Source organism: Pituophis catenifer, unplaced genomic scaffold, assembly GCF_029215685.1.
Source record: "Pituophis catenifer annectens isolate HBS135680 unplaced genomic scaffold, rPitCat1.0.hap2 SCAF_1, whole genome shotgun sequence".
Classification (NCBI taxonomy): Eukaryota; Metazoa; Chordata; class Lepidosauria; order Squamata; family Colubridae; genus Pituophis; species Pituophis catenifer.
Window position 1 is genome coordinate 124,905,594 of NW_027256881.1, and position 16,937 is coordinate 124,922,530.

At 36.5% G+C, this 16,937-nt stretch overlaps 1 protein-coding gene across 1 annotated transcript in view; it reads right to left on the bottom strand.

The window, feature by feature from the left end:
• The window catches only part of LRRC1 (leucine rich repeat containing 1), an 81,295-nt gene that overhangs the window by 18,616 nt on the left and 45,742 nt on the right, over positions 1–16,937 (bottom strand). Inside the window, exons 7-10 of the mRNA XM_070954801.1 lie at positions 12,877–12,951; positions 11,317–11,461; positions 3,843–3,961; positions 1,666–1,749 (exon numbers count right to left, since the gene is read on the bottom strand). Coding sequence (XP_070810902.1) covers positions 1,666–1,749; positions 3,843–3,961; positions 11,317–11,461; positions 12,877–12,951 — 423 coding nt within the window. The remainder of the gene's footprint in view (positions 1–1,665; positions 1,750–3,842; positions 3,962–11,316; positions 11,462–12,876; positions 12,952–16,937) is intronic.

The window sequence follows — 16,937 nt, forward strand, 5'->3', positions numbered from 1 at the left end:
GGAAAAATGTGAACATTACCAACTGGAAAAAGTCACCATTAACAGTCATACAGAGTATGGGCTAGGATAGTCTTGTTAGATCCAGGTGCTCCATCCAATCAATTTTTATTTCTATTGTTTTGCTCTTCAAAGACTGTTGACCTGTCAACCTAATGCCTGTAGAGAGCAGCAGAGTGTTTGTCTCTCTTAAAAGCCATGTATGCGTGCCTAGATTTCCATAAATGATTTTAGAAGTGGGAGTTCAAGAAACAAGATTGCCAAGATATATATATATAATGGTAAATTTGCAATGAGCCTGTAAAAACAAAGGTAGATGGAGGCAGTCTATATTCCCGACTGCCCTCAGGGTTAGGATTAGGCTGACATGATGCTAAGAAGAGGTTTACTTTAAAAACATTTCTGAAAGAAGCCCCAATTGTGTGAATAAGCCGACTTCAATTCATTTTATTTACCAGGATGCATCTTGTCCTGTAGATAATTAACTTGAAAGAGGTGTGTGAGAAAGTGAGGTCTCTGTGTTCTTTCTTTCAAGCCAGATTAGTAACCTCTCCTTAGTGTTCCTTTCAATTAGCAAACCTCTCAGGCAAAGCAGAAGGCTACACTTTTGAGTTTTTAAATTGGGGGATGGCACAATAGGTGGAGAATGATCCTAATCATTCCATGATCATTCCAATGAATGATCATAAACTTCAAAAAAGTTATTTTTTCTCTATTTTTTCCACAAACACTACACTAGTAGTCACACTTTTCATGAGCTACTGTGCCGTCTATTCTTCTGATCATAGGGTGATACGAAAGAAGCAAGATATTTTGAGGGGGTGATCCCATTGTTTCCTATGGCTCAAACACTCAAAACATTTCAAGATGTCTTTCCATAAAATAAGAAACTGGGTCAGGTTGTGTTCTGGAAAAATACAGACAGTTCAATGTGTTTAAGCCATTAGTATTTATATTCCTGTGTAATGTTCAGTTAATCTTAGCGCTGGTTATGCTTAATGAGTTCGAACTTAGTACAGAAACTATAACTTCCATGATATCAACTTAAAACTTAAGAAAAAATCTTGTGCTGATTCATTTTCAGCAGTGTATCCTTACTGAATTAAAAATCAAGCAGTTTCAGACATCTAAGAGGTAATATTATTAACACGATTTGCTATAATTATCTAAGAACCTGCAGTCTTGAGTTATACTTCTACATAGTAATTTTAGTTTTAATAAGCTAAATACTCCTAATAGCTAGAGACATTCAACAGTATTTTGACAAAGCATCCCAAATTTAACTGCAGATTATCTTTTAGAACATTGCTGTGGGAGAATGACCTGGCCTTCAATTATTCTTAAAACTTGAGATAATATTTCAGATTTCCACCTACAGGGTGAAAAGATGTTGACACAAATAACAGCTGTCCTCCTCTTTTATCTGAGAAGCCCAAGGCTAGGAGGTAAAGTCTTAATTATTTTGGTTAATCTCCAAACAAATATCAGTCACAGTACATTCACCAGTAAATGGAAAGGTCTAGTTTCAGTCCAATGTGATCACTATTCCACACACAAATTTATTTACATCTATATTCTTTGATTATTCATAGCTCTGATTCTATTCTTTCTGAATAAAAAATACATACTTCATTTCTCCCAGTGTAAATAGTAATAAACATTAATTACCTCTTTAGGTAAAGATATAAGTTTGTTTCGGTCAACATTCAATATATTCAGCTTCTTTAGTTTTCCAATGCTCTTTGGCAAAGTCTGAAATGAAACAATGTCAGCAATTAATATTATTGGCATTTCAAAGTAAATTGTGGAAAGCAAGCAATGAGCTAATTAATATGCTAAAACTTTTTAAGAATTCATCTTTAAACAGAATGATGAACAGATGATGGCCAGAAACTTTACTAAGAGAAGTTCTAACAAAATAACAATGAATTTCAGATGTCTGAGATTTTAAAAGTTCAAAGGATGTATGATCAGTATTCTCATCTGTACCGATCTACACCTCAGGATTTTTGGTACAATTGCAAAACCCTAGTGAGTAACCGAGATAAGAAATATTTATTTTAAAAGAGGGTCACATCTAGTTTGGGGCAATTTCTCACTATTTCAGAAGCCTCTTATTCTAGATGGTGATGATCCTCATTGTCCAATTAATATTTTTGATGTTTCAGAGATCGATGGTGAAGGCTACCTATGCTTTTTCTCCACTCGCAGGAAACAAGAAAAATTAAGGCAATTCACATAGTAAGAAAGAGATCCATGGTTATTGTACTCATAAAAACATATTATGGCAGATTACATAGGATTACTACTGTGGTTCTTTCCCTCTCTTAAAGTATTTGCTTATTCTGGAACAGTGGCTAGCAAATTAGTCTCAAGCTGGAGCAATGTATAATAGAGAGAGAACAAACTACAGCCTTTATTTTACTATTACATCTTGTTCTAGCACACTGCAAAGCAAACATCTGGTGTTCCATTCTTACTCCTCCCATTCCTCACCTTTGCAGGTTTTCATTCCTTCTTCCCCATTTGTTAGACAAATTATTCCATAACCCTATCCTACAAAGGGGATAAAATTACTTCTTAACTCTATCACTGACCTGGAACCAGCAAAATCTGCTGCAGCAAATGAAAAGCCAATTTGCTGATATGGTTAGGAAAGGTCCATCAATATTAAACAAAAAAAAAATAGGGAACATACACAGGTGCAAATGACAATCTGGCAATTGACAGAAAGACTTCTGATGAATAAGAATAATTGAAAGCCACTCAAGCAAACTGAGAGCCCAAAATTGAAACTCAATCTCTGCATCTCCCACTATTACTTCAAATCAAATATTATAGCTTTATTGTTCCTATTAGAACTGAATTATACTTTTTTGAAATAATTTTAAAATATAGAAAAGAATTTTACCATATCTTGGACAAGACAGATGAGTTTATGATACACACACATACACATATCTGTCCCTTAAACCTCTGTAAATTGGAGAATCCTACAAAATCATTCAGGTTGACTAAACTTCAGTGCTGGCATGTAAGAAACCAGGAATGTGAAATTCACTGAGATTGGAATGTTTGATTCCCATTCCAGCTCATGCTGTTTGACCACAGCCAGTAAATTACTTCTATCAAGATTTTTTTTTTATTTTAGATTAATTTTTCTTCAATCCCAATGCTTCTGAAACCAGTCAGTTTTTAAAACATATTGTCAATTTTAATTAAGGTCTTTTTCATTTCCCTCCAAAATCAGCTGGCACAAATTTTTCCTCTCTTCAGTTATTTTTTCCTATCAGCTTAATGGGATTTCCTCCTGGAAAAGCTGTTGCAAAACTCAGCTAATCTTTATTATTTAAATTACTAAATATTTATTAAATTTCATAAATTACATTAAAAAGCACTAGAATATTTGGGTTTGAGAGAGGTGATTGGAGAAAGCCAAAACATAATTTAGCATGTCAGCATCCTACTACATTCTGTACAAGATCATCCTCTATTAGATCTTATACTTAATTATTGCGTTTTTCATAAATTTGGTTTCTCCTCTACAATGCTAATCTTTGCTGAATAATTTGTTATTACAACCAAATTCAAGTGAAACTTGTTTTGAAATGGATGTCATGCTTGTCTCTCTGTCTCATTCACTGTTCAGCTGATGTTTTGCTAGACTATAACTTCATGGTATTCAACACTGTACTTAAAATGAATCCTGATGAATAGCAATTCAGTTATTTTGTACTTCACTGTAATTGTCATAAGGTCTTAAAATAAAGATTCTGCAGTTAAAGTAAATCAAGCATGCCATCCTCATTTAATGTCAACATTTGAAGAGCTAACAGCATACTTACCAACAGCTGATTTTCTGTAAGAACTAATTCTGTAAGACATTCACAGTTTCCAACAGCTTCTGTTAATTGAGTAAGCCTGTTCTGGTCAACCTTCAAGATGGATAGCTTTTTTAACTTTCCTGTGGACACAAAAATGAGCCTTTTAAAAAGCTGTAGACAAAACAAAACTAGTGGTCCTAATTGCAGCAAATATCAATTATTTAAGGAGAAAACAATCTTAACTAATTATCCAGAATATTCAGATATCCTTGAAAAACTGAGTTTTTAAAAACCTTTTTAGCTAGCTATTCAGAAGTCTGAATATCTTTCAAAAGATATTCAAAAGATAACCTTTCAAATAGATTTTTACAAGTTAAAAAACATCGAAGTTTCTATGAATTTTAAAGTTTTTATAGGCCACCAGTCATCCTGATTGGAAATTGTAGAAACTGTAACCAAATATTGTCCAAAAGTCATAAGCTTATGAAAAGCCTGCCCAACTGGTATTTTAGCTGAAAGATTAAAGACAAAAGTGATTATTTGAGACATTATACCCATACCCTTTGAGTTCATCTTGGTGAAAGTCTTCTGATAAAGCTATGAGGTAGATGCAGTAAGACAACTGTAGCCCTTCAAGGCAGATGTGGCTAGGAAACCATTGCCATATAGGTCAGTATTACTTTTATTGAAAAGCTATATAGTCTGAATATACTTCCCTCTTCTCTCCCTTTTATTTTTATGACAACTAGAAAGGGTTTAGTCTGAGATGTTTACTCAAGGTACATTCCTGCCCTGGACTCAGTCCTCTTTTATCTGATTATTGACTTCCTCCTGTCCCTCCAGGCTAGTCCCTTTGTCTACAGACAATATTGTCTACAGACAATAACTACTTTCCTCAAGGAGCCTCATCTAGTGTTCTCTTTGGGTTCTTTTAGACACCAGTCAAAAATAAGGTTATTCAACCAGGCTTTTAAATTTGAAATGTGCCTTCTCTTCTGGTTAACCAAAAGGCAACACATGGACATCCAGATGCTGTTAGAGCAGAATTCCTATCATATTTCAACATTGATTCTGCTGGCTAGATTGATGGGAGGGTTCAACCATCTTTGGGAAGGATCTCTGGGAAGGTAGCACCTGCCTACTATAAAAAGAAAGCCATGCTCTAACAAGTGGACAACAGAAGTACATTTCTGACAGAAAAGCAAGGAAGACATCCTTAAGCAAGTAATCTATGGCTACTTAAGAGGAGAAATTTCAGGGGCATACTGCAAAAGATGTCAAAAATGATCATAAATACCAAAAGATTGCTCAATTTTGGCTACCAATACGTATTCAACAATTCAATATTCAAAAGCAATATTCACAAAATATTATTTGTTGCACATTTTATCACTGATCCACGTACTAAAGAAGAATGTATTTTCAGGAGCAACAGTGATAGCATCAAGTGAGAACTCCAGATAAAACCTCTTTGTCTCTCTTGGGGTTTGCAAAACAGTATGATGCCTAGATAATTGTATGGCCACATTACCTTCTTGAGAGGAAGGGTGGGATCAAAACACAAAATCCAAAATGGATTAGGATCTGAGTTCTTATGGGCAATGACCCCCAAGTAGTTGCAAACAAAGTGGGAGAAGGTGAAAATAATTAGAAGCTTGCTCATACAAAACCCAGAGCTACAATTCACTGGTGAGAACTTTAGCTAAGCCTGAATTCTTTTTATCATCTTCCTCTTATTCTAGAATCTGCTGCTGGATTCTGTGGGCAAGTTTGGATAAGGGTGATGCCAACAAATCAGGGCAAAGAAGCTCCATAGAACTAAGTGACCAGGAATCATTCTTCTTGCCCTGTGCCCACAAGCAAAAGCTTCTTAAAGCCAAGAGGAGTTTCAGCTGGCAGGGACAGCTGCTCTTCCCTCCTGTTTAGGCCGACTCACTGCCTGGAATCACACCTGTTGCAAAAACCATCCTAGGGTTTTGGGTTATTGTTTCCCAGGGCACAGGCTTATCTGGAGCAGGAACCCAGAAAAAGCTATACTGCAAAGCTCAGAAGAGTGACCTCCATCCTCATAAGGTTGGATCCGTGGCTGAGTTATCCACAGTTGCTCCATCCAGCAGGCTCCTGCTGGGCCAGCAGCCCCGAAAATCAGGGGACAGTACATAGTACTTGGACAAAAGGATGTTTCCCAGGTTTCCCTCCGCACTCAGCAAAATAGGGGTGTATTCACATCAGCATACCATCATGAGTGGATGTTGGACCAATAGGTGACAGCCATACTTAACTATGAGCAACAGCAAATGGGGACTGCTGATTCATCTTCCCCCATTCCAATTTTGCAGAGAGTCGTCACAATCCAAATACTCTTGACTGCAGTTTCATATCCTGAGGTCAAGTACAGCTCTTTTGGAGTCCACACCACGTTGTGTGGACACAACAAATCTTTCAGGTTGCCATCAGCAGTACAGGTAGTTCTCGACTTACGACCACAATTGGGACGGGAATCCCATCGTAAGTTGTTGTGGTCACAAGTTGAGTCAAACCCATTTTTAAAAAACATTTTTACCACAATCGTTAAGCAAATCACCATACTCATAAAGCGAACCCAGTTCGGTACTTTTGGTGGAAATCAGCACAAAAAGCTGCAAATCGTGATTACATGGCTCAGGACACTGAACCTGTCATAAATGCAAGCTGGGCACCAAGCTCCCGAATTGTGATCATGTGACACTCTCTCTCTCTCTCTCTCTCTCTCTCTCTCTCTCTCTCTCTCTCTGTGTGTGTGTGTGTGTGTGTGTGTGTGTGTGTGTGTGTGATGGCCATAAGTGCGAGGATGGATCGCAAGTTATTTTTTTCTGAGACTGTTTTAACTTTGAATTATTAAATGAACAGTTTTAAGTCCAGAACTACCTATCTAGAGGAAATCCATCTGCTGAGCTGGCTGGAAACATAAATAATGACTCGGGATGCAAAAGAGGGGAACCACCAGATTTCGTCACAAGGAAAGCCACGATAACCTTAGGATAGGATGGAGGGAGTCTCACGTTCATCTCTCTGCTTTGCACTTCCCTGCAATAAGCTAGTTCTCAGATCTTTTCCTCTCTTGCAACTGTAGCTAACGCCAGATCACACTGGGAAATCTCCTCATCCCATCACAGGACTTGCTTGTTTTTACTCCCAGACCAAGTATTGATTAATCTGATTCTGATCCTTCCTTGATGAAACCAACAGGTATGAAAATCCGTGGCATTTTTCAGGGAGAACTGGTCAGAGAACTGTTTCAGAGTGTCATCAGAGTTGAATGGGAACTTGTAATCATATTCCCTTCCCTGAGGTCAAGAGTAATGTAAGCAGTTTTGATGGTTGGAATACGCAAGGTATACTTTTGGACAGACACTAACAATCACAGGTTTGAAAATAGGGGCAGACTGACCTTGAAGATAAGGAGCTGGTTAGCAAGGCATGACAGATGCAGGATGCAGGCTACAGTCCAGGCAGCCCTATTTATATACGGTGTGCTTTTTAAACACACAGTAAAAGCTCTATTGTGTCTGCTGCCTTCCAAAGGTTGAGGGAGGAGGCATACCAATGGCTACAAAGACATTCACTTAAGAACAGAGATGACTCATAGCCAGGGTAATGGTAAGGGGGTAAGGTACAGAGTGAGGAACCCACACTAAGTCAATAATGGCCATCTCACTACTATCAAGAAGAAGCTCATTTGTTGTTTTTTTAGGTGAGGAGGAATCACAAAAATCCATTTATCATTTTACGGGATAAAGCATCCACAAAATTTGAGAACTCCCAGGTAAGGATAATAATAACTGAATGACAACCCCCAAGGATATGAATCTAGTAAGGCAATTGGACTAGAGTCACTAGACCCTTTTCAGTTCTCTAAAAATCCATATCCAGTATCAGAGTTCTCTCTGGTGCTGGATATGGGTATGAACAAGAGGGAAGATTTTAATGTCATCCCACCAAAATACAAGCTTCCTGCTGAAAACAAATCACATGTCTTCTCTTTGCAAGTGATCCAATTCAATGCTAAAAATTGGGGAACATTTGCATGGGCATATTTAATTTACCTGTGCTTTATTGTGTAATTTATTTACACAAGCCTTGATGCATTTGTTATTGTCTTTATTCCTGTTTTACTAACTTCCTGTAGGAAAGCACTTCATATTTCTCATGCGTTGCTGTGTCAGACCTGCTTCCAATGCAGTTGCTGCTTGAAATGCATGTATTAATAAATGTAATATAGTATTTCCATATGTATAACATAGCCAAATTGTATATACATTTATGCAAAGTATAACTGTAGTAGGCAGAAATTGAAATACCATGTATATTTAATAATTTGTATTTACAGCACAAGTGGATGTCGCAAGCATTACAGTGCTGTAATCTGGAGATAACTGGGAAATCACACTATTTCAAATTGTTTGTAGTGTCTTTTTTAAAAAAATTCTACTAATGTACATGTATTTGCACAGCTGTGCAGGAATACAGTATATAAATAGTGTGGTGGTTCGCAACTGCTCAGCTAGAGAAAAAAAATAGCCTTAAAATAAAATATTTAAAAATATTCTCTGTCTGCAAACATCAATAAGACATTTGGAATCAAAGGAGTAAAATAGGAAAAAAAATGCAAAACTGATTTTAAGCTTTTAAAACGATTCACCTGGGTGAAAGTTATACTGTCGTTCGGCTGGAACATATATAACGTGCAATCCATGGAAACAACAAATAGTAGTGGGTGGGTGCATATTTAAAGTATTCTATCAAGGGAACAATAGCATCAGGAGAATGTGTTTGGAAGTACTATTTGAGAAAATCAAACCCCACAGTTCTAGGATAAAATATTTGTGTCAATTACTTCATTATTTATTTTTGCTTTTAGCTGTAAGACACTTTACAGAGTTCCACTGTGGAAATGAAAAACATGATGCACAAAAGGCCACAAATGCCAAATCTAAGCCCAAACAGAAAATCAAAACTTTCTCTGCAAGATTTCTAAAGAAATGAATAGGAAATGTAAGAAAGCAACCAGCAAAAAATTAAACCTGCAATTGAACTGGCATGCATTAATATAAGCTTATTGAAGACTATACAATACATCTAAGATCCTGGAGTTGCCCAGATACAGTAAGATTGCAACTCTTAGAATGTCTGTGAATTTTTATGGAATATCTAAAAGGATATTATTTCTACAGAGGAGACAGGTTTGTGTACATTCCAGTGGAAATTTCTGTTCCTATATGTACATTTCCATTTGTATGGAAATCTCTGTAGAATGCTGCAGTCGGTGGCTTCATCACAAAAATATCTCCAAGCAAACCTAAGAACATTTATTAAACATTGCAGGGCAGGTAAAACATTGATCTTCTGCACCGAAGGACATTATCTATTATTTCTGACAGATAATCATATCTGTCAGATCTGATTCATACATTCACAGAATCATCTGATTTTTACGGTCACCAATCACTGAGAGATATACTAATAAAAATGCAGGTGTCCCTATTACCTTCATAATAAACATTTGAAAATCAAATCTAAGTCTAAGTATATTGATACCATCCATCAATATATCATACACATGGGTACTACACTCAGAAGGACACAATTAAGGTGGCAGTTTTTTTTTAATGCTGTGAATAACTCAGAGAACCATGTGGAGCTTAATTAATGGAACCTAACTTATTCATGCATCTCAAGTTGTCCCCTCAGCAATGGGCAATGTATTTAAGCTAATTTCAACATGTAACCAGTTGCAGTAAAACTGCTGATTAGCTGCTTGTAAGTCATATCAAGAGCAGGAAAACAAGCAACCAGGATGTTTAGCAAGTGGGAGGGAAAATAAGGATAAAGAGGAAGAGATTTGAGCAGGATAGACAGGATAAAACAATCAAAATAATGTGTGCAATGTATGTAAATAGAGATGTTTCTGTTGGGAAAATCACATGTCAGCAATCTCCTGTTTAATTATTATTATTATTATTAATATACATATACAGTACACTGCTGCTCCATGAAGCTTAGATTCAACACATTAAGAGTGGGGAATTAAGTATCTTTAACCCTGGTTGACATTTTGAAAATAACATCAATATTTCTTTGTACAAAGAATGACCATCTATAAATATTCATTTGGGAAAATGCCAAAAATGTGCTTGATTACTCTGTGGTATGCCAGCATAAAAATGAAATGAATTGCTAAAGTCTGGGATTCAATAATAGTGGAAGTGTGCCTCTGTGTGTGAGTGTGTGTGGTGAGAGAGATGGGGGAGGCGGGAAAGGCCTGTATAAAACACTTAAAAAGACATTTTGCAGGGAGTGTTAAGGTGAATAAAGAACCTCACATGAAGCAGCCATAGGACTTGCAAAGCTCAGAAAATTGCTCAGAAAGCTGCCTCTAGATGTCTCAGTTTGTGTGGGTATGCACAGAACGTATCTGAGACCACCAGTGAAGCAATGTGGCACTGTGTACATATAGAGGCAGCAAAAGCGTTTGGAGCACTCCACTCTTGCTAATGATGCTGTTATTTCAACCATTAAACTTAAGAGGTGCTTCCTGGGTGCCAAAGTGAGTTGAAAAGCCCGTGTTTCAAATGCCTTCTACAGCCCTAGTAATATATATGTCATCTGGAGAGTAGGTATGAGAATGATATAATCAGCAGATTTAAGATCACACTGTGGATGGGGGAAAGCCTGAGGAAAACACATGGGCAGAACCAGACATCACTGCAAATATCAGGTTGTCTCATGTCAATATCTTCCCACTCTGTAAATGTGCAATGCAATCTACTTCATGATACATCACCGTCATCATAGAGTGAACATTTTTCACTCTTGCCCTTGGCAAGCCATAATGTGTTGAAACAGTGTAATTAACATCTGTAGGCAAATGAAATGATATTGCAAAGTGGCACGCAACTGCTTTCAGATTCATTTTTAATTATGGCTTCATTCAGGTGTAATACCAAATGTGTGTGAGCTTCAGACTCGTGTTCTTTTTTCACTGGCCATAAAATGACCCCAAACAAACCAATATGAACTTGGGATTGTTTTTCATCAATTATACCTTATTAACCGCAATGTATTGGGTTCAGACCCAACTGCCAAACTGTGATCATAAACAGAGGAGAAATCTCTGATAGACAAAGGCATTCATGACTCCTGTGCTGAGACTTTCATAAGCTAATTCACAATTAAATCATGATCTAATAGAGGAATAGCAGTCACAGATCCCTAAAGGAGGCTCCGATGCTGCATATAACAATCCAGGATCATAGGTTGCCCAATGATGCCTCAATGTTATGTACAAATACAACCAATATTTGCCCTTATTTGCACTAGCATCAAAAAAGCAAAACATGTTCCTAACAAAAATAGTAATAATGCACATTAGACAACATGCATTTGGTGTCAATCAACTTCATACTTGGATTAAATATTCTAATGTTTATTGTTGAAAAGAAAAGATTTCACGCACCTACACCATCTGGTAACATTTCAAGGATATTCTGAGAGATGAGGAGGTCAGTTAAAGAGGCCAGGCCATTTATCTCTTCAGGTAGCTTTTCCAGTTTGTTTTCAGAGATATCCAGACACAGCAGGTTTTTCAGGTTTCCTATTTCCTACAAAACAAAAGACAAAGTCATGCCGCAACATGCCAATGCCCAGAGATCTGACATTTGTCCAATTACAACATTCCTAAGGACAAGACTACAAATCCTCCCTGCTGGATGATAGCACACTTGTGATGATATCACAAGTAAATCACCAGTAAAATCTGTATATGTGACACCTAGCATGGGCCAATAATCTGTTAGTATATTTTCAGACTTTGAGAGTACATTAAACCGACACCCAACTCTTAGTACTGGCTCAAGGTTCAACAGTTCAATCTAAAAAGGTGAAGTACATGAATTCAATGTCTGCTTTCTATTGACCTGAACAAATGTCAGGACTCATTCAAGGATAGCATACATATATTATGCTTTCATTTGTTTTACAAGTTTTATCCAAGCAACATTTTAAATATTTATTTCCCTGATTTATATACAAATCCTGCTACTAGATCATTGAAACATGTTTTGACTGCAGTTAGCAGTCATCTGTCTCAGCACTCCTTCTGCTAAATCAACACAGAGGAAGGCGCCACTCTGCACCTGCTCTGTTGAACATTTAATCCCTTTGTAGGACAAGGTTAAAAACAAGTAACCAAACCTACCCCTTTATGACAGAGGCTAACGAATAGGTTGTGGACAACTATGTCCCCTTTACAACCTGCGGACTGAACATTTGTCTGAAATAGTATAGAGTTTCCTGCCTGAGCCAGGGGTTGGACTAGAAGATGGTGAAGGTCCCTTCCAACTCTATTATTCTGTTAACTTCTGGGAGTTGAAATCCACAGGTTGTAAAGTTGCCATTTGTTGCCTACCCCTGCTAAAGAAAGTAAGTTTCTGCATGCTCCCTTTCTAATTTCCAAGGCAGAAAACTCCTAGAGTTGGGCACTCTGTTTCATTATTATCAGTTCTTCAAAATATCTGTTTATAAACCTTCCCTGAGGTATTTCAAAGGTGCTAAGTCAGGAGGGCAATCTTATCAGTACAAATCTGTATGCTCACAAATCTTCCCCTAAAATTGGATGCATTCTGAAGAAACTTTTTGGCATTCAATCATATATTTAATTCTGTGAATATTTCACAGACACAGACCTTAATATTTAGCTGTTCCACTGTCGCCAAGTTCTCTACTGCTCAGGGAAAAATATGTTATCTTACTTCCAAGTAAACAAGCGTGTTGCTTTCATAAACAATACTTTGCCAGAGGAAGAACCAGCATAATGTCCTTGCCCCAAAACAACTTCGTCAGCTTCAAAATGGAGACACAGATAATAAAGATGAAGAGGTGCTAACATACTGAGAATAAACATATAATGAAAAAAAATTTTTTTTTTCTAAAATAACAGCATACTAAGTTTAAAATGTTTTTATTTCATTAAGCAGGTGAGTTTAGTTGCAAAAATCCAGGAAGTATCTATTCTTACCTGAGGTATTTCTGCCAACTGATTTCCATCTAACCAGAGGTCTTTAAGGTTATAAAGTGCACCTATAGTTCCTGGCTGCAATATATAAAAAATAGGATTAGCATTAAACAATATAGCAGAATTACCCATAAAGAAATCCAACTTCATTTTATTTCATCCTAAATAGCCAATTTTTTTTTCTGCAAATAAATAAAGTTAAGCACAAAAAATGATCATTGCCATTCCCCGTTAGCTATCCCCTGGGTCCTTATTAGATTAGGGACAGGAAACGTGATGCCTTTTGGAATACTGAATGACATTCCTGAGTGTTAGCCTAATTAATCTAAGGTAATCAATTGTACAAATCCTTCCATGCTGCTGGCAGTTCAAAACTTCAAGGAGGTGAAGGAAAGGTGTGGCGTAGCCTACTATGGTTTCTTGACTTCTGTGTTGACTTCTGATAACTTTACACCTACTATGGCTTCGTTCAATCAGAAAAGTCAGCTATTTCCCATAACTACAACATACTTAGCCCAAACTATGGAAAGAATCCTTGTCCCTTTTTCAAACGGTAAGATAATTTAAGCAGGATATTAAGGAAAGAGACCCTCTGCAAGGAAAAGGGAATTAAAGCTTATTTGGAAAACCTAAAGGAGGTTGAGGAGGCAGCTCTTCCCAGTAATGAAGAAGCAGCAATGGAGGAAGAAAGCACTGTCCACTGTCCACAAACATGATATGGACACAATTAATGAAACAACTTTAAAAAGAATTGGAGACAGACTGGGATAAACACACCGTGGAAGTAACTAAAGACATAGCAGATATATCTGAGCAAAAAAATAAACAATTTATGGAAATGTCACAGCAAGTAGCAGATATAGTTTAAGTAATCAACAAAGCTTATGATATGGCTTCAAGTAATAATCTAGAGATAAGCAAGGCTTAAAAGAGTATTTCTGAAATAAAGACTGAATTAGCAGATTTACAGGATTGTTAACAGGAGACATAATTTAAGGATCAAAGGAGTGTCAAAGAAAACTGGAACAACCCTTTTGGCTGCTTATCTCATTTCTAAAATTAATGACCTGAGCTCTGGCTTGAACCTAAGGGATAAAGCTATTGAATGTGCTCGTTGGGTTTATTCTCTTAGGAACACACAAAAACCTAGAGACATCTTGGTCATATTTGTAAATTCAACATAGAAGATAAAATTATAAGAAAATCACATGAACTGGAGGAGATTAAATGGGACAATGAGAAAACATCCTTCTTCCAAGACATCAATGAAGAAAGGAGTTTAAACTACTGATAGAAAAAAGTATGCAGGACAAGTTTCATTATGAGTTGGGGATTTCCTTTTATGTTACATAATTATTTTAAAGTCATAAAGAAGAAACATTATTTATTTTCCATTGATTATGCTATAATCATGCAGAAAATTATACACATGGAAAAAAATTAATTAAAATATTATCTTTGAAGTCTTAAAAAATTGTTTTTACAGATTTGGTTTAGAACAAAGTATCTTCTTAACTGAAGAAACACCTATTTTATTTCAAATGTTTGCAGAACTCAGAGGGAAAACTGCAGATATGGAGAAAGAGTTGGGTATCATTTATTTTTTTTCTTTTCAGTTCTTTTAATTTTCAAATCTACAGAGTAAATTGAACTACTGTTATTAGGAAACTAACCTAAGTATATATTTAGTTGCCAGCTACATTTTGTGGATATTAAGGACCAGCCTCTATTCTTTTTCATTCTTGTACAGGTTGATTTCCAGTGGTACAGTGGTGGGAGGGAATGAGAAACCTGGATATTTCCTGCCCAGATTTTTTTTTAAATTAACCTCTTCCTTGGGCGTTTCTTTTTTAAAATGTTAATTTATAAGGGTTTATTTATAGCACTACTCATTAACCATCTTGAAACCCTGTCTTGGAGGATAGGCAAGATACATAGCAATATTAGTTGCTTGTACACATTGAACTGTAAAATATTTGTATTTGCTTTTTTAAAAAAATTGCCTAACCTATATTGTGCTGTGTCAAAGCTAGGTAAAAATCGAAGCCAATGGCAGCACTATCTCAAGCTATATGGCACCAAAGCTATAGCAATAAGAACTTAGAGAGAAATAATTTAAAAGGTAAAGTCTCATTTGAGTCAAACTTGACCCTTGGTGACTTCATGAATATGACTATATAATTTTCTTGGCAGCAATGCAGAAGCAATTTACCACTGCATTCTTCCAGGATGTTTTTTTATTTCCTGGTCTAGTATACAACTCTGATAATACCCCAGAAGCTCTTTCAAATATTAACCATGCCTGACCCTGTTTAGTATCCGTAAATATTTGCAAGAGGAATTTTTCTTGTACATAGTTCCTTTGCTCTTACCACTGAAGATAACAAGGAGCAAAAACTCCAAAGCGCAAGTGGTTTAAAGTTGATTTTAAAGTGAAGTATCACATATGACAACACCCAGCAACCTTGGCTGATATAGACTAGAAAGTTAAAAAAATAGCAATAGAACACAGTGAAAAACAACTTCCATAACATTGCCAAAAAAAAAAAAAAAAAAAACTCAACAACCCTATATGGTTATTCTATGTATAGTTGTGGCCAGAAACCAAGAACAAGTCAAAGGAACTTTTTGCAAGTGTTCATAAACAGAAAAAGTGGAAATACAGTATTGGACAACAAAAACTCAATATATATGTGAAGGGTATTTTCAAAAGTGTAACGGTAGTCCTCAACTTACAACCAATAGTTTAGAGACTGTTCGAAGTTACAACAGCACTGAAAAAAATGACTTAAACTGTTTTTGTCACTTAATGACTATTGTAGCATCCCCATAGTCTCATGATCAAAATTTGGACACTTGGCAGCTGGCTCATATTTATGACGGTTGCAGTGTCCTGGGCTCATGTGATCACCTTTTGCTACTTTCTGACAAGCAAAGTCAATGGGGAAGCCAGATTCACTTAACAACAGTGTAACTAAGTTAACAACTGCAGTGATCCACTTAACAACTCTCCCAAGAAAGATCAAAAAATGGGGCAAAACTCACTTAACAACTGTCTCACTTAAGCAACAGAAATTTTGGACTCAGATGTGGTCGTAAATTGAGGAGTGAGTTGCTCTTCCAGTGTTCAATTTAACAAACTAGCAACAATGACCTTTTCTTCAACTCTCCTAGTTTTGTTGGTGAAATAAGCAAAAGCTCTTTTATTGTGCAATTGTAGAACAAGAACTCACCAGCACAAACAAGTTACTGGAATTGTTTCAATATGAACTGACATGACAATGGAAGCATACATGGGTACAGGAATGTTTCCTGCTGCGATCACATTATAAGAATGGAGAGTATTTTTTTTTTCATTCACAACACTAGTGTGAATTACCAGTGTGGAGAAGCAGCTCACTACTATCCTTGCTGAACATGGGAATTTATTGGCTGAACAAGAGCAAAGCGATGACTTCATCAAGAAGAAACTATATAAAAAGTATTTACAAGAATGGCTATTTTAATAAAAGACATGAATTATTATTCTTCCAGAGTTTCTACATACTTGGGTCAATTACACCCTATCTGTATAACAAAAGTTTCAAAAGCAGTATAAGCAATGTTAATTGCACATTCTTTCAAATTGGGTTTAACTTTTTTTTCTCTTTTCCAAAGAAAATAAAGGATCACACATATAAGGGAAAAAATACATAAAAGAATTTCAGAAAAATTGCTCCAGAGTATAATTTTAAAGCAACACATCCAACTATGTTTCTTTTCAATTTAGGAAAGATGTCTGGTGACATTCCTTGCTTCAGAGAGAGGCAGAATGCAAATGCCTTTCCCAAAAAGAAGGGATGGCTCTTTGGAAGCCCTGGTCTGCCTTATTCATAAAAGCTGCTGACTCATGGCCTAGTGAATCAGAGTTTTTACCCAGGCCAAATAACAGCATAAAGAACTACACCCATGTGATCCAGGTAATTCCAAGGAAGTCTTCCCTCTCCTGCCTCAAGAGGTTCCTTCTTTCTCTTCGTTTGAAGCGAAGTCAGTTCTCCATCTGGCTCTTCCAGCAAAGTAACCCC